Source organism: Bubalus kerabau, chromosome 2 (assembly GCF_029407905.1).
Source record: "Bubalus kerabau isolate K-KA32 ecotype Philippines breed swamp buffalo chromosome 2, PCC_UOA_SB_1v2, whole genome shotgun sequence".
NCBI classification, from domain to species: Eukaryota; Metazoa; Chordata; class Mammalia; order Artiodactyla; family Bovidae; genus Bubalus; species Bubalus kerabau.
Window position 1 is genome coordinate 177,166,251 of NC_073625.1, and position 17,186 is coordinate 177,183,436.

Here is a 17,186-nt window from a genome sequence, read left to right on the forward strand (position 1 = left end):
GGCAGATGCATGTTTTTCTGGGGAAGATGGTGTTGAGCCTCTTAAACCTAAAAGGCTAAGATCCACAGATCAATGTACTGATGATTCCCAATAATAATCATCTCCCCAGGTTTAAGCACTAGACCTTTATGTATGTTCAATCACTAAATCATGTCCAACTCTTCATGACCCCATGAACTGTAGCCTGCCAAGCTCATCTGTCCACAGGATTTTCCCAGCAAGAATATTGGACTTGGTTGCCATTTTCTTCTTCAGGGAATCTTTCCAACCCAGGGATCAAACCCATGTCTCCTGCATCGCCTGCATTGGGAGGCAGATTCTTTACCACTGTGCCACCTGGAAAGCCCATTAGATCTTTATCAGTTCAGTTCAGTTCAGTCGCTCCGTCATGTCCAGCTCTTTGCGATCCCATGAATTGCAGCACTCCAGGCCTCCCTGTCCATCACCAACTCCCGGAATTCACTCAAACTCACGTCCATCGAGTCGGTGATGCCATCCAGCCATCTCATTCTCTGTCGTCCCCTTCTCCTGCTGCCCCCAATCCCTCCCAGCATCAGAGTCTTTTCCAATGAGTCAACTCTTCACATGAGGTGGCCAAAGTACTTGGAGTTTTAGCTTTAGCATCATTCCTTCCAAAGAAATCCCAGGGCTGATCTCCTTTAGAATGGACTGGTTGGATCTCCTTGCAGTCCAAGGCATTCTCAAGAGTCTTCTCCAACACCACAGTTCAAAAGCATCAATTCTTCGGCACTCAGCTTTCTTCACAGTCCAACTCTCACATCCATACATGACTACTGGAAAAACCATAGCCTTGACTAGACAGACCTTTGTTGGCAAAGTAATGTCTCTGTTTTTGAATATGTTATCTAGGTTGGTCATAACTTTCCTTCCAAGGAGTAAGTGTCTTTTAATTTCATGGCTGCAATCATAAATCTTTATATCTGTAGTTTAATAAAGAATGGGTTAACCGAAAAGTTCATTCAGGTTTTCCATTCCTGAATGAACTTTTTGGTCAGCCTAGTATATTCAGTCTTTCTTCCAGTTCCTAGCACAAAGCTCCTGAAACTCTTGAAAAATTTCCTGCATTATATGAGTATCTTTACTTCTTCATAAGGCATACTTTTCAAGAGCTTATGCTAATAAATGATCAGGCTGGGGCCTGGGACTCAAGTTGGGACTGGTTACCAAAAAGACCAAGTGATTAGAGGGCTGGAAGTTTCAGTCCCAGCCACCAACCTCTGGGAAATGGGAGAGAGGGAGGCTGGAGATTAAAGCTCTATAAACATTCCTAAATAAAATGTGATGAGTTTCCAGGTAGGTGAATGGATCCACAGGCCAGGAAGATTTTGCACCCCAGTTCCACAGGGACAGAAGTTCCTGAACTTGGGACCTTTCTAGATCTTGACCTATGTACCTCTTCGCCTGGCTATTCATCTATCCTTTAAAATAAACTGGTAAACATAAATAAATGTTTTGCTGAGTTTTGTGAACCATTCTGACAAATAACTGAATCCAAGAAGGGAGTAGTACAATCCCTTGATTTATATCTGGTCAGTCAGAGGACAGGAGAACAATGTGGACTTGCAACTGCTGTCTGAAGCAGGGACAGTCTTGCAGGACTTAACCTGTGGAATCAAATACTATTTCCAAGTAAACAGTATCAGAACTGGGCTAAACTGTAGGGCACCCAGCTGATATCCACAGAGGACTAGAGAAAACTGCCTGGTGCTGTGGAAAACATTCCAGAATATCCAACTGCTTATTGGACACCTCTAAATGAATTTCCAGAAAACGCAGCATGTCCAAAATGAAACTCATTTTTCTTCCTTATTCCTCTAACACAGGCTTCCCTGGTAGCTCAGCTGGTAAAGAATCTGCCTACAATGCAGGAGACCCTGGTTCGATTCCTAGGTTAGGAGGATCTGCTGGAAAAGGGATAGGCTACCCATTCCAGTATTCTTGGGCTTCCCTGGTGACTCAGCTGGCAAAGAATTCGCCTGCAACGTGGGAGACCTGGGTTTGATCCCTGGGTTGGGAAGATTCCCTGGAGAAGGGAACAGCTACTCACTGCAGTATTCTGGCCTGGAGAATTCCATGGACTGTATAGTCTATGAGGTCACAAAGAGTCGGATGAGACTGAGAGAGTTTCACTTTCACTTTCCTCTAACATGTCTGCTTCTAATCCTCACCATATCAGTAGAGGATACCACCTAGATATAAAGCTAAAAATCTTGCCAGTCATACTTGATCATGATTATGACTCTCCTTTTCTTCATTCTCCTTATTCAATCAGTCATGTCTTACAACTTATTGAAAGCCTAATAAATTCTTCCTGAAACAAAATAATTGTGTATTCTGTAATCATTTTGCAGGTGGTAAAGACTTCCAACAGAGAAGGCAATGGCACCCCACTCCAGTACTCTTGCCTGGAAAATCCCATGGACGGAGGAGCCTGTTAGGCTGCAATCCATGGGGTCGCTAAGAGTCGGACATGACTGAGCAACTTCACTTTTACTTTTCACTTTCATGCATTGGAGAAGGAAATGGCAGCCCACTCCAGTGTTCTTGCCTGGAGAATCCCAGGGACGGGGGAGCCTGGTGGGCTGCCGTCTATGGGGTCGCACAGAGTCGGACACGACTGAAGTGACTTAGCATAGCATAGCATAAAGACTTCCAAATATTAATAGATTCTACAGGCTGGAATCTGAACTTTTCATTTTTAATAGAAAGCACAACTCTGTCTCATCATTCCCCTCCCCCAATAACTTTTTTATGACTATACCAGAGAATGCAGCTAATTCTTTATTTTTCTGAGTTTATGAAATGAGATCAAAACAGTTTTCTTTTACCGAAGTGACAAGTGGGAGCTGCTTCTGCAAAACAGCTCTTATTTGGAATACTTTTCATTCCTATCTAAACAGTCCTAAGGATCACAGCGCTACTGCTCAGTGAGGGTAGCTGTTCTCCAATTTCCAGATAATAACCGAAATCCTCCTTTGTCAATAATTCCATACCTTTACTTAGAAGCCAACACGATACACAGCACTGCAAAACAACTGTCGAAATCAAAAAGCTAAAAATCAAAGTAACTGAAATTCCTGGCTCTTGGCACTACTTTAAAAATTCTTGGTGAGAATGGGAGGAAATAAGACCAGATCTCCAAGTGAAACTGAAAGACCCTACCTAATTCTTGGTAAAGCATAAATGACTTCTTGACCATTTGATGTCTGAATTCAGGTGGCAATCTTTCCTTAAAAAGACAGCAAGATGTCCAGAAACATACAATGAGCATCTTCTGTTCTTCACACATTCCCATTAAAGATTAGGAAGTTCATACTGATTTTCTTTTAGCACCAACTCCTGACATACCCTGTCTTCACAGGTGTTTTGTAGAGTAAACAAAGAGAAAACTTTAAAATGCGCTTATGAGATTTTACTTTGCATTTACTACTAAAAACCAAGAGAGACCAAATTCATACTTATAGGATGGCTGGGCTTAACTTCACAGAAAAGAACAACTTTTAAAAACTCTTGTTAGTTGTCCATGTAAAAAGGTAAATCACTATGCACTTTAAGACCAACTAATGTTTATAATCGTCAAGAACAGAACAAAATCAAGGAATATCCAGACTTGGAATATCCTATACAGTTCAAAGAGCTGCTTGTCAAATAGGCATAATGGCACTGGAAAAAGAATGTAAGGAAGGCCTTAGCTGTCTCTGCAGCCTACAGTATGATTCAAAGGTATTTTATCATTTTGTCTCTCAAACCATTACAAAGTGACCAAAGTGTAATCATCCTCTTAACGGGGTCTTTCAAAAAGCATAAATTTTCATTTTAAGTCCAGTTATCAATTAAAAAAAAAACAGATCATGCTTTTGATGTTATATCTAAGAATTTGTTACCAAACCCAAGGTTCTGGAAATTTTCTGTTTATTCTAGAAGTTTTATTTGATATTTTACAATTAAATCTATGATCCATTTTGAATTAATTTCTGGTGTGAAATTGAGATCAAAGTTCATTTTCTAAACTATGTTTAAGAGGATGAAAAGATAAGCTACACACTGGGAGAAAATATTCTTGAAGTATCTATCTGACCAAGGACTCATATCTAGAATATACAAAGAACTTTCAAAACCCTACAGTCAAAAACCAAATAGTCCAATTAGAAAGTGGGCAAAAGGACATGAAAAAATACTTCACTAAAATATTTTATTCATATTTCAATAAAATAAGAATGGCAAGTAATGAAAATATTACTAAAAATGTATATTAAAACCATGATGAGATATCACTATACATCTATTAGAACAGCTAGAATAAAAACTAATGCCAAATGCTAGTGATCACACAAAGAAACTGGGTCTTTCCTATGTTACTCATGGGAATGTAAAATGGTACAGTCACTCTGGAAGTTTGTCAGTTTAAGAACTAAACATACATTGACCACAGAACCTAAAATTGCGCTACTGGGCATTTATCTCAGAGGTACAAAAAGTTATGTCCACGGAAAAGCCTGTACCTGTTTGTTCATTGCAGGCTTTAACAGCCAAAAACTGCAACAACTGAAATTTCTAATAGGAGAACAGTTAAGCAAACTATCTTTCAGATATCCAAATCATAAATCCATATCATGGGATACTACTCAGCAATTAAAAGGAAGAAACTATTGACACATCTACAACAGCTTAGATGGATCTCCAGGGCATTACACTGAATGACAAAACCCAATCTCAAAAGGTCACACGCCATATGACTCCACTTATGTAACACTATAGAAAAATGACAAAATCATAGAGATGGAGAAGAGATTAATTGTTGCTCAGGGTTAGAGATACCGGGTGTGGGGGAGTAGGAAGGTGTGACTGTAAAAAAGTAGCATGAGGGAGATCTTGACTGTGTCACAAATATACACATGTGATAACATGATAGAGAGATACATACATATTTATACCAATAACGGTTATGTGGTTTTGATATTATACAATAGTTAAATAAAATGTGACCAAAAGGGGGAACTGGGCATAGTATACATAACGATCTCTTTGTACTTTCTTTGCAACTTCCTGTGAATCTGTAGCTATCTCAAAATAAAAACTTTTAAAAAATGCAATCAATGTAAAATCACCCAAAAGTTTGGGAAAACGTATAAATGTGTTGAAAACAGTGACATTGTAATGCTAAATGCAAACGAAAGAGGGATAGGGTGATCATGTCTATGACCAAGAAAGACACCTGGAGATTTCCTCCAATTCCTCCAAATACACAGTTCAATCAAATATTTATTGAGAATCTAGCATACAAAAAACATAGTGTTATAAAGAGTGAAAGTGTGTGAGTGGCTCAGTTGTGTCCAACTCTTTGCCACCACATTGACTGTAGCCTGCCAGGTTCCTCTGTGCAGGTTCTCCAGGCAAGAATACTGGAGTGCCATGCCCTCCTCCAGGGGATCTTCCCCACCCAGGGATCGAACCTGGGTGTCCAGCATTGCCATCAGATTCTTCACTGTCTGAGACACCAGGGAAGCTCTATAAAGAATAGCTAGATTAAAAAGAAGGAAAGGTCCAGCATTTATCTCTGAATTACTTTACTCTCTAAGAAGATAAAACAGAATAATTACTAAAAGCCTCAGGGCCTCTGCAACACAAGTTTCCTTTGCCTGGAATCAGTTCAGTTCAGTTGCTTAGTCATGTCCAACTCTTTATGACCCTGTGGACTGCAGCACACCAGGCCTCCCTGTCCATCACCAATTCCCGGAGCTTACTCAAACTCATGTCCATCGAGTCGGTGATGCCATCCAACCATCTCATCCTCTGTCACCCCCTTCCCTTCACTCTTTCCCAGCATCAGGGTCTTTTCTAAGGGTCAGTTCTTTGCATCAGGTGGCCAAAGTACTGGAGTTTCAGCTTCAGCATCAGTCCTTGCAATGAATATTCAGGACTCATTTCCTTTAGGATTGACTGGTTTGATCTCCTTGCTGTCCAAGGGACTCTCAAGAGTTTCTCCAATACCACAGTTCAAAAGCATCAATTCTTCGGCACTCAGCTTTCTTTATAGTCCAACTCTCACATCCATACATGACTACTGGAAAAACCATAGTTTTGACTAGACAACCTTTGTTGGCAAAGTAATGTCTCTGCTTTTTAATATGCTGTCTCGGTTGGTCATAGCTTTTCTTCGAAGAAACAAGTGTCTTTTAATTTCATGGCTGTCACCATCTGCAGTGATTCTGGAGCCCAAGAAAATAAAATTTGTCACTGTTTCCATTGTTTTCCCATCTATTCATCATGAAGTGATCTTAGTTTTTTGAATGTTGAGTTTTAAGCCAACTCTTTCACTCTCTTTCACTTTCATCAAGAGCCTCTTTAGCTCTTCTTTGCTTTCTGCCATAAAGTGAAAGTCACTCAGTTGTGTCTGACACTTATGACCCCATGGACTATACAGCCCACAGAATTCTCCAGGCCAGAATACTGGAGTGGGTAGCCTTTCCCTTCTCCAGGGGATCTTCCCAACCCAGGAATTGAACCGGGGTCTCCTGCATTGCAGGTGGATTCTTTACCAACTGAGCTATCAGGGAGGTGATGTCATCTGCGTATCTGAGGTTATTGATATTTCTCCTGGCAATCTTGATTCCAGCTTGATTTCAATCTTAATTTCAGCTGGATTCCAGCTTGCCTGGAATGCTCTTGTTTTTCTAGTTAGTTCTTACTTGTCCTTGAACTATTAACTCATTGTCACTCCTTCAGGGAAACCTTTCCTAGCTCACTGACCTCTATACTTGAACACATTCCTCTATTACATGCTGGTACAGCATCCTATATTTTTCATTCGTAACACTAATCATCGTTCACAAAGACCTCTGTGACATTTTGATCTGTGACATCTCTCCCCCATTAGACTAATCTCCAAGAAGGCAGAGACAGTCTGTGCAGTTCACCACTGTATTCTCAAACCCAATGCCATGCTCGGCAAATGACAAAAGCTCAAAATATGTTACATACAAAGCTAGAATTCATGTGTGCAAATGGGCAGGCAGACAAGGGCTACTGAGGTTGGTAAGAATCCAAGATCACTCTACCTTGAGAAAGCCATTTTATATGGGATAGGAGGTTCATGCAGAGGATAAAGAATCTTATATCCAAAGTTGAATAGGAATAGCATCCTTTCATCAACAGGAATCCACTGAAGAATTGAAACAAGGAAACTGTGTGTCCTGTGTGCTAGGAAAATTAATGTGGAGAACTGGACTACTAGAGGCAGTAAAATAAACGGCAAGGAACTGTGGCAATGCAGGCATAAAATGATAAGGTCCTGAAAGAGAAGACGGTCACAGGAATAGACAGATGTGCGAAACACTGAGAATGAAGAGCCAAAAGAACTTAAGGACTGATTAGCTTCAGGGGCATGAAAGAGGGAAGAGTCAAAGATGATTCAAGCGGTTTAATGGTGGGTGATCCATGAAAGACAGTACCATTAACAGAAATGGGAAGTCAGGACTAAGTTCTCTTAAGGGAAGGAATGTGCTTTGTTGGAAGTGATGGCTAACATCCACACAACTGAAGACATGAGACCAGATAGAGAACAGTCAAGGCTGACAATGTAGATGTGTGAGTTGACTACAGGTAACGTTTTAGAATGAATGAGATCTCTCAGAGAGGTTGTGGTTAGTCGCTCAGTTATGTCTGACTCTTTGTGACCCCATGGACTGTATTCCATCAGGCTCCTCTGTCTATGGAATTCTCCAGGCAAGAATATTGGAGTGGGTTGCCATTCCCTTCTCCAGGGGATCTTCCCAACCCAGGGATAGAACCCAGGTCTCATGCATTGCAAGTAGATTTCTTTACCATCTGAGCCACCAGAGAGGAGAAGATATAAAGGGCCTTGAAGGGAAATTCTCTAAACCATTTGATTTGCCCCTGGTGTGAATTATGTTTTTCAAGCTATGGAGTCATTCAGACCAGTGAGTTCCCTGAGGGTATAGCTGAGCTCAATCGTGCATTCCCTAAAGCATACATTAAAGAGTGTTGTACACAGCTGGTGCAAAATAAGTAGCCTATTAAAGGGGTCAATTATTTTCAAGATAATTTTTGATTATTAATTCCTGTTCCATCTGCATTTTGTATTTCAAAAAGTGGTGCCCTAGGTAGAACTTTGAAAGATCCAGGCTTCAGTTGAAATTATTATTATCAATAAGGCTAGACAGTTTAAATCATTTATCCAAAGCTCCGATTTCCCAAGGCTCCAGAACTGATGAACTGAAAGACCAGACCCTGAGACTCTGAAAACCTTAAAACAACAACAACAACAACAAACAGGTGGTTGGAGGTGAAGGGGAAGAGAGGCCCAATGAGACTGGGGCTAAAGCAAATCCCAACTAGAAGTACAGAACACTCGTCAAGAAGTTTTTGCACAAAGTTTAATAGGAAATATTACTAAGGGAGTGAAAACAAAACAAAACAAAACATTCAACTGTACCCTACATGAGTTGACAACGTACAAAAATAAAGACGCTTCAAGTGAAGTTAAGGATAAATGAGAATAATTAAAGGGAATTGAGAAAAGCGACTTAAAAACAACAACAGCATAATGATGGAAAAGTCATTGGCCTGTTCGCCCATAAAATGTTCCTAGGTGTCAGTCAGAGGCGCGGTAACTGAATTTAAATTCAATGCTTAGGTGAACATTATTTACCCAGTCACAGTTTAAAAATTTTAAAAAGGGATTACTAAAATGGATCAGAGAAAATATTTCTGTACGGCTCCCCTCCTTCCAGAAAAATTATCAAGGTAGAATATACCACAATTCTGTAACTGCAACAATGCTCTAACTGCAACAATGCTCTAACCGCAACAATGTTCTAACTGCAACAATGCTCTAAACGCGAATTGTTGCAAACGTGCTAACTGCTAAGATAGGTGAGTGTGTTTATGGGAGAAGTCACCGAAAAGAAAAGAAACCAGTTGAAGCCACAGACTCACGGAACCTGACAAGTCATCTACAATCCAGCCACCCTCTCAACATCGGACTGACTTCCACGACAAGTCTAAAAGATGGTCAACCAGTCTTTGCCGGCTGGTTTCCAACTACAACAAATGGGCCTCTGGTAAACTGACTTTTCTCAGTTGCACAGCTCTCATTTGTTGCAAAACCCTTCTAAGGTACCTTCTAGTAACTTTCACCCCTGGTCCTGGTTCTCTCAAGAGCAACACAGTACACGATGAAAGTCGCGTTCTGGTTTTATTTTTAAACTTCAACAAGCAAACTAGGTTTGCTTTCTGGCATGTCAATACATTCCTTTTTTTTTTTTTTTTTTAAAAAAAACATTTGACTCCCCTTGAAGGAAAAAGGAATGCCAGGCACAGGTTCCTTCAGACTCACAGGGCTGAGACCTCCACAGCAGAGCGGAGAAAGGGAGCTTAAAGAACTACACACACTAGGAGACGTTGCAACTGATATGAAATCTCCGTTGCCAAGAAGCAAGCAGCTCCAGCCCGTGACCAGGTGCTGGGAAGAGATAGAAGCCACACAGATCTGGCGTGGTAGCCCCAAGTCTGTGGGGGCCAAGGACCCTCTATCTCTTTTTGCCACAGCGGCCGGGGGGAGGGGTGGCTAAGTGGGCACTCATCTCCAGGTCAGCGGCAAGCCCGGCGCCTCACGGAGCAGAGTGCTCGGCCCCGGGGAACCGGCATCGCTAAGAGGAGGGCTCGGTGAAACAACTGGCAAAGCCCAAGCCGCGCCGCTGGGCCAGCTGCCCGTATGCCCAACCACCCCGCCCGCCGGACGCCGTCCTGAGAGCCGGCACCGGTGAGCGCTCCGCGAGTTGGAGACGTCTCGAGCTCGGCTGGGATCCAGTCTATCCCGCCCGCCCACCCTCTCTCACTCGCCGGCCCCGAGCTGAGCCAGAGGCCACCCCAAGGGGTGGTGCCCAAGAGGCAGACGGCGTTGGTGGTGAATGGCGCGGGCTGGGCCCGAGCTCCCGCGCGGGCAAGCGAGCGGCTGCGACGGGTCACTCACCGAGAGGACGCTCATGCGGATTGGGGTCTCCAACAGGCACGCCATCTTGAGCCTTCCCACCCGGCTGCAGCCGGCGCCGGCGCGGGGGCCGGCACTTTCGACAGCCGACTACTGGGCCAACCACAGGTACCTCTGCAGAAAGTCAGGCAGGTAGACGAGAACAGACCACCCTCTAGACACCGCTGAACTATGGCCAAAGCCCGCAGAGGGACGAGCAATGGGAAACCGCGCCAGGGGCCTCCTTACGAATCGTCCTCTCAGAAACGGCAGCTACTCTCAGCCTGGGTTAGAGATGGGCAGCGGTTCCCGCATGCGCAAAGAAGACCTGCCGGCCCCACCTGCGGCTCGCGGAGGGAGGAGCGTCAGGGGCGGAGTCGGGAGCTTCATAGACTGATTCGTTACAATTTCTTGAGTTCCCGTTCTCATTATTCCAAAAGACTGGTGTGTGGAGCCACCTACATAATTTGAAGTTCACTTTCGCATTCATTATCTCGCTCCTTTGCACCGAACTCCTAGCGTCGTTATTATCTCCATCTTACAGAAGGAGAAACTGTGATCCCAGAGCCAAGTGTTCTGCCACCAGTAAGAGTATTTCACGATCCGACGCTGAAGGGTGAGCTGTTTCAGCATTTTCCGACTCTTTTATTCTAGTGTAAAGAATAGATACTCTAGAGCCAGAACGCCTGAGTTTAATCCTTGCTGTTTCACAGAGCTGCATTACCTGGGCATCTCCTATGCTTCAGTTTCCTCCTGTGTCAAATCAAGGGTTAGAAGAATGGAAAATGTAAAGCTCTTATAACATGCCTGAGACATAGAAAGCGCTGTATATGTGTTAGTGTTTCTCGAGCCTCTGAGTCAAGTAGAAAAAAAAAAAAAATGGTGGCAAGAATCTGACTAATTCACACTACCGCTCTGATCGTTGAAGCCAAATAAAAATATGCTTCTAATTCTATTTTCTGACTGACGAGTTCAGCTCTCTCATTCCATTTGTGTGGTTGTGTATATATGTGGACAAAGCTGCTCTGGATTTGGCTGAACAGGTTTCAACTTCATGCTGTTCGCAACCAGCGAGGTTTTCACAGCATGATTGCAATGAACCTATTATATTACTCGTCCTTATGCCATTGCTGAAGACACTCCCTAACGCAGGCTGGTATTACCTCTCCCCTGATCTAGGGTAATAGCCTTCCGATGGAGGTTGTAGCTCTAGCGTAGCTTTCACTTTGCTCCTCACTGTTTTCCTATCTTATTCCTGTATTTGGTTTCCAAATTTATTGTGGTACTAATCATTCTTGCTTGTGGGCCAGTGTTCCCTCACTGTTGACCTTCTAGAAAGCAGGGATTTCATTTTAGGTTTTCTTCCTGCAGCAACATTATTCCCCAAATTTCATTACCCTGCATACCACCCACACAATGTTTGCCAATCTGCACCCAGGTATTATTCCCTCAATGTTTTTCTTTAAAACCAATTTCAACTCATTAATTTTAGCCTCATCCTAAACCATAAGGCTCTGAAAAGTCAAGTATATTTTTAGTCTAGTACACATTAATAACTACAAAAATGTTTAAATGTCCATCCATGTATCACCTAGGATCATATCATATACCACTACAAACCACAAAAGAGCAGATCATAGCCCTTGTACAGAGCGTGCCTGCTAAGCTACTTCAGTCGTGTCCGACTGTGCGACTCTATGGACTGTAGGCTGCCAGGCTCCTCTGTCCACAGGATTCTCCAGGCAAGAAAACTGGAATGGGTTGCCATGCCCTCCTCCAGGTGGCTTAGTTTGGGCACTCCCAAAGGTAGATCTTGGGGACGATGATTTGGGTGCAGCTAGTTTATTTAGAAAGGGTTTCCGTGGAACAGAATTGATGGATCAGCAAGAGTGAGACAAGAAAGAAGAAAAAGTCGGTATAAGGGTCCATTGTTGAAGTCACTGCTTATTCCTTAAGGACCCCTGAAAAACATACAGCATGCCTCCAATCCTGGATAGCCATCGTGAGGTTGGAGCGTTAATTCACCACTCCCATCCTGTACTGAGAGTTTCCCACAGCTTTTAATTCTCTACCCTCCTGGATTGTACTTCTGCATAGAACAGAGAGGGCTTCCCTAACCTGATGTAGAAAAGCAGAATGTGAAGGCTCACATTTGGGGTAGAATGCAGAGAACATCTCCCTGATGGGTCAGCTGTAAAGAATCTACCTGCAGTGCAGGAGATGAAGGAGTCATAGGTTTGATCCCTGGGTTGGGAAGTTCCTCTGGAGGAGGGCCTGACAACCCACTCCAGTATTCTTGCCTGGAGAATCGCATGGTCAGAGGAGGCTGGTGGGCTACAGTCCATGGGGTCACAAAGAGTTGGACATGACTGAAGCAACTGAGCATGCATGCATTTAGATAGCATGCATCTAAACTTGCAATAGAACCCTCATTACAGCTGTGGCTAAAATCAAAGCATCCAGGCTTTTCTGTTTTATTTCCAGAATATGACACGACTGTTTTACAGGAAGGAAGTATTGATTAGCAAAGCCCTAAGCTCTGGGATCAGGTATCCCATTTCTAGTCCAAATTTTGCTAATAAATAATCTTAAGTGAGAGGAGAAGGGGATGACAGAGAATGAGATGGTTGGATGGCATCACCAACTCAATGGACATGAGTTTGAGTAAGCTCTGGGAGTTGGTGATGGACAGGAAAGCCTGGCATGCTGCAGTCCACGGGGCCATAGTCAGACATGACTAAGCAATTGAACTGAGCTGAAGTGAATCTTAAGTACATCCTTCAAACCTAAATAATGAGTAGAAATTGAGGGGTAATTTAAAAAATTTGTTTCAGCCTCCATGGAACAGCAACAACAAAACAGTTAACTTTGGGAATAGCCACACAGACTCCTCAACAAACAGGAATGAAATTTCACCCCATCCTTCCCTTTCTCAGAGCAGTATTAATTTATGAACAAAAAATCACAACAAAGTGTGAGTTTAATAAAGAAAAAGTAGGAATACACAACAGAAAGTAAGGGTGGCTCAGCTGGTAAAGCATCCTCCTGCAATGCAGGAGACCCTGGTTCGATTCCTGGGTCAGGAAGTTCCCCTAGAGAAGGGATAGGCTACCCACTCCAGTATTCTTGGGTTTCCCAGGTGACTCAGATGGTAAAGAATCTGCTTGCAATGCAGTTTGATCTTTGGGTTGGGAAGATACCCTGGAGGAGGGCATGGCAACCCACTCCAGTATTCTTGCCTGGAGAATCCCCCAGGGACAGAGAAACTTGGTGGGCTACAGTCCATGGGGTCAGAAAGAGTTGGACATGACTGAGTAACTAAGAACAGCACAGCAGGAAAGAAATCTGAAAAGTATTTATAAACGTCTAAAGGGAATTGCCAGGGTAGAGAAATAAAGCCATATTTTTGAAAGTAGAAGCATGTGAAAAGAAAAAAAATGTGAAAGAAAAAAAAATAATAAGGAAAGCTTATGGTGTAGAAAGAGCTTTCCTCATAGCTCAGCTGGTAAAGAATCTGCCTGCAATCCAGGAGACCTGGGTTCAATTCCTGGGTTGGGAAGATCCCCTGGAGAAGGAAATGGCAACCCATTCCGGTATTCTTGCCTGGAGAATCCCGTGGACAGAGGAGCCTGGCAGGCTACAGTCCATGGAGCTGCAAGAGTTGGACATGACTTTGCGACTAAACAAAAAAGGAATGATCCCAAAAGGAATTTAGAGGACCCTTTAAAAGATTTGAAAATAGAAGCGATTTCTTAAATCAATTAAAAAGAAAAAAATGGACTAACAGTGGTACAGAGGAGATATAGTTTGGTTCAACAGACACTAACTGTGGGTTTACTTTGCACACATTGTCCTAGGGATTCAAAGTGAATAAAGATATGGCTCCTGCCTTCAAGCAGACAGGAAAAGAGTGAGTCTCTGAGAGGTTCAATACTTTGCTCTCTAATACATAGTGCTCTGTGACCCAATAGGACTCTCCCACATGGGATTACAGAGCACTTAAGCAAGCAACCTATTAAAGAAAATCTACAAGAGCTTTGCAATGAGAAATAATGCATCCATAATTCAGGTGCTTGGAGGATGTAAAATATGTATACACATAAAGCAGAATTAGTAAGATATTCAAAAAGTCTCTTAATAGAAGCAACAGTAAAATAGAAAGTGTACTTTTTGTTTTTTATGTATTTATTTGGTTGCACTGGGTCTTAGTTGTGGCATGTGGAATCTTTTAGGTGTGGCCTGGCCCATGGGATCTTGTTCCCTAGCCACAGATTGAACCCAGGCCCCCTGCACTGGGAGCACAGTCTTAGCCACCGGACAATCAGGGAAGTTCACAAAATGCACTTTTTATAACTAGGTAACTGCTATGGCTGGATTTCAACTTACAAATATAGAAGAAATGATGAATTTGAAAACCACTCTTTTGACAACCATAGGAGTTATAATTGAGGCAAGAATCAACAATGAATGCTCAAACTAATTGGGAGAAATATGATGAGAAACAGAACCTCCCCACAAGTTACTAATGATAGTAGATAAACTTGATAGATGGGCTTCCCTGGTGGCTCAGACGGTAAAGCGTCTGCCTGCAGTGTGGGAGACCTGGGTTCGATCCCTGGGTTGGGAAGATCCCCTGGAGAAGGAAATGGCAACCCACTCCAGTACTCTTGCCTGGAAAATTCCATGGACTGAGGAACCTGGTAGGCTACAGTCCATGGGGTCTCAAAGAGTCGGACACGACTGAGCAACTTCACTTTCAAACTTGATAGATACCACTTTATTATAGTGATTATAATTAATAATACCACTAGTGGGATAAATAGACATCCCATGGTATTATTCACTGAAAGGGATATAACATCAGTTCTGTAGTATTCCTGCCAATATCAAACACACCTTGAGGGACATACAATAAAATAACACATCTACATCCTTCAAAACTGGCATGAACGACAAGAAAAGCTGAACAACTGTTACAGATTAAAGGAAACTAAAGTGACATGGCACTTAACTAAATGCAATTTGTGTTCTGGGATTGAATCCTGAAAAAAAATTCCCCTCTTGCTACATAGAACATAAATGGGAACACTGGCTAGGTGGGAACAAATTCTGTGGATGAGGTATCATTGTTAATGTACTGATTTTGATAACTGTACTGTTATGAAAAAAATATCTTTGTTCTTAGAAAACACAGAGTGAAGAATTTAAGTGTAAAAATGGAGTCACTGTGGGTTAAGCAACTGTTTTTTCTTTAATAATGAGAAAAGAACTCCTTTAGAGAATGATAATTAGAAGACCAAGGATCCTGGAAATTAATTCACTCAACAAAATGTATTTACTAGGTACCTACTATGTGCCAGGAACTGTGGTCAGGGGTGGTAATATAATTAACAAGAGAGACACATTCCCTGTTATCACAGAGCTTTCAAAAAAGGAAAGAGAGGAACTTCCCTGGCAGTCCAGTGGTTAGGACTCTGCTTCCACTTTCCACTGCAGGGGACATGAGTTCAATCTTAGGGAACTAAGATCACACCTGTGACACTGGGGGAGGGTGGGGAAGAAGAGAGACAAGTCATTAGAATGTAGGATGACTAGTGAAAGGGTATGGGGCTAAGAGAGGGTCTACGAGGAAACCTCATCAGGACTAAAGTCATAAGAAGTCCTTCTGGTAGAGGTGGCTTCCAAGCTCTGACCTAAAGGGTCAACAGAAACAGACCAGGCAAAGCTCTGTGTGCTGCTCCACACAGAGCTTAGCTTTTCCATAAATATTTGTCTAACGAAACAATTAAGACACCACTTCTCTGCATTTAGTTGTGGAAACACTGACAGATCTTCCAAGATCATTGCTAGGACAAAGACCTCAATTATTTATAGGAAAAGAGACACTATAAAACCAGCAGGGCTTCAGATGGCTTACCATCTTCTGGATTACTGGGGACTCCAAATTCAGACTTAAATTTAAGAAAGTGGGGGAAACTACTGGATCATTCAGCTATCACCTAAATCAAATCCCTTATGACTACACAGTGGAAGTGAGAAGTAGATTTAAGGGACTAGATCTGATAGAGTGCCTGATCAACTATGGACGGAGGTTCGTGACATTGTACAGGAGAGAGGGAGCAAGACCATCCACAAGAAAAAGAAATGCAAAACAGCAAAATGGCTGTGTGAGGAGGCCTTACAAATAGCTGTGAAAAGAAGAGAAGTGAAAAGCAAAGGAGAAAAAGAAAGATACACCCATTTGAATGCAGAGTTCCAAAGAATAGCAAGGAGAGATAAGAAAGCCTTCCTTAGCAATCAACGCAAAGAAATAGAGGAAAACAATAGAATAAGAAAGACTAGATAGAGATCTCTTCAAGAAAATTAGGGATACCAAGGGAACATTTCATGCAAAGATGGGCTCAATAAAGGACAGAAATGGTATGGACCTAACAGAAGCAGAAGATATTAAGAAGAGGTGGCAAGAATACACAGAAGAACTATACCAAAAAGATCTTCACGACCCAGATAACTATGATGGTGTGATCACTCACCTAGAGCCAGACATCCTGGAATGTGAAGTCAAGTGGGCCTTAGGAAGTATCACTACGAACAAAGCTAGGGGAGGTGACAGAATACCAGTTGAGCTATTTCAAATCCTGAAAGATGATGCTGTGAAAGTGCTGCACTCAATATGTCAGCAAATTTGGAAAACTCAGCAGTGGCCACAGGACTGGAAAAGGTCAGTTTTCATTCCAATCTCAAAGAAAGGCAATGCCAAAGAATGCTCAAACTACCACACAATTGCACTCATTTCAAAGGCTAGTAAAGTAATGCTCAAAATTCTCCAAGCCAAGCTTCAGCAATACATGAACCATGAACTTCCAGATGTTCAAGCTGGTTTTAGAAAAGGCAGAGGAACCAGAGACCAAATTGCCAAAATCCGCTGGATCATGGAAAAAGCAAGAGAATTCCAGAAAAAACATCTATTTCTGCTTTATTGACTATGCCAAGCCTTTAACTGTGTGGATCACAATAAACCGTGGAAAATTCTGAAAGAGATGGGAATACCAGATCACCTGACCTGCCTCTTGAGAAACTTGTATACAGGTCAGGAAGTAACAGTTAGAACTGGACATGGAACAACAGACTGGTTCCAAAGAGGAAAAGGAGTACATCAAGGCTGTATATTGTC

General features: G+C 42.4%; 1 protein-coding gene across 8 annotated transcripts in view; it reads right to left on the reverse strand.

Annotated features, from left to right (window-relative positions):
• Window positions 1–10,281, reverse strand: part of ARMC8 (armadillo repeat containing 8) — a 110,342-nt gene extending 100,061 nt beyond the window's left edge. For 2 of the 8 annotated variants that reach the window (XM_055569573.1, XM_055569577.1), the window contains exon 1: window positions 10,016–10,272. In XM_055569573.1, coding sequence (XP_055425548.1) covers window positions 10,016–10,060 — 45 coding nt within the window. In that variant the 5' untranslated portion in view covers window positions 10,061–10,272. Of the gene's footprint in view, window positions 1–10,015 lie in introns of all 8 variants that reach the window. The other 6 variants (XM_055569579.1, XM_055569578.1, XM_055569575.1 and 3 more) reach the window with 6 other exon arrangements.
• Window positions 10,282–17,186: the final 6,905 nt, after the last annotated feature.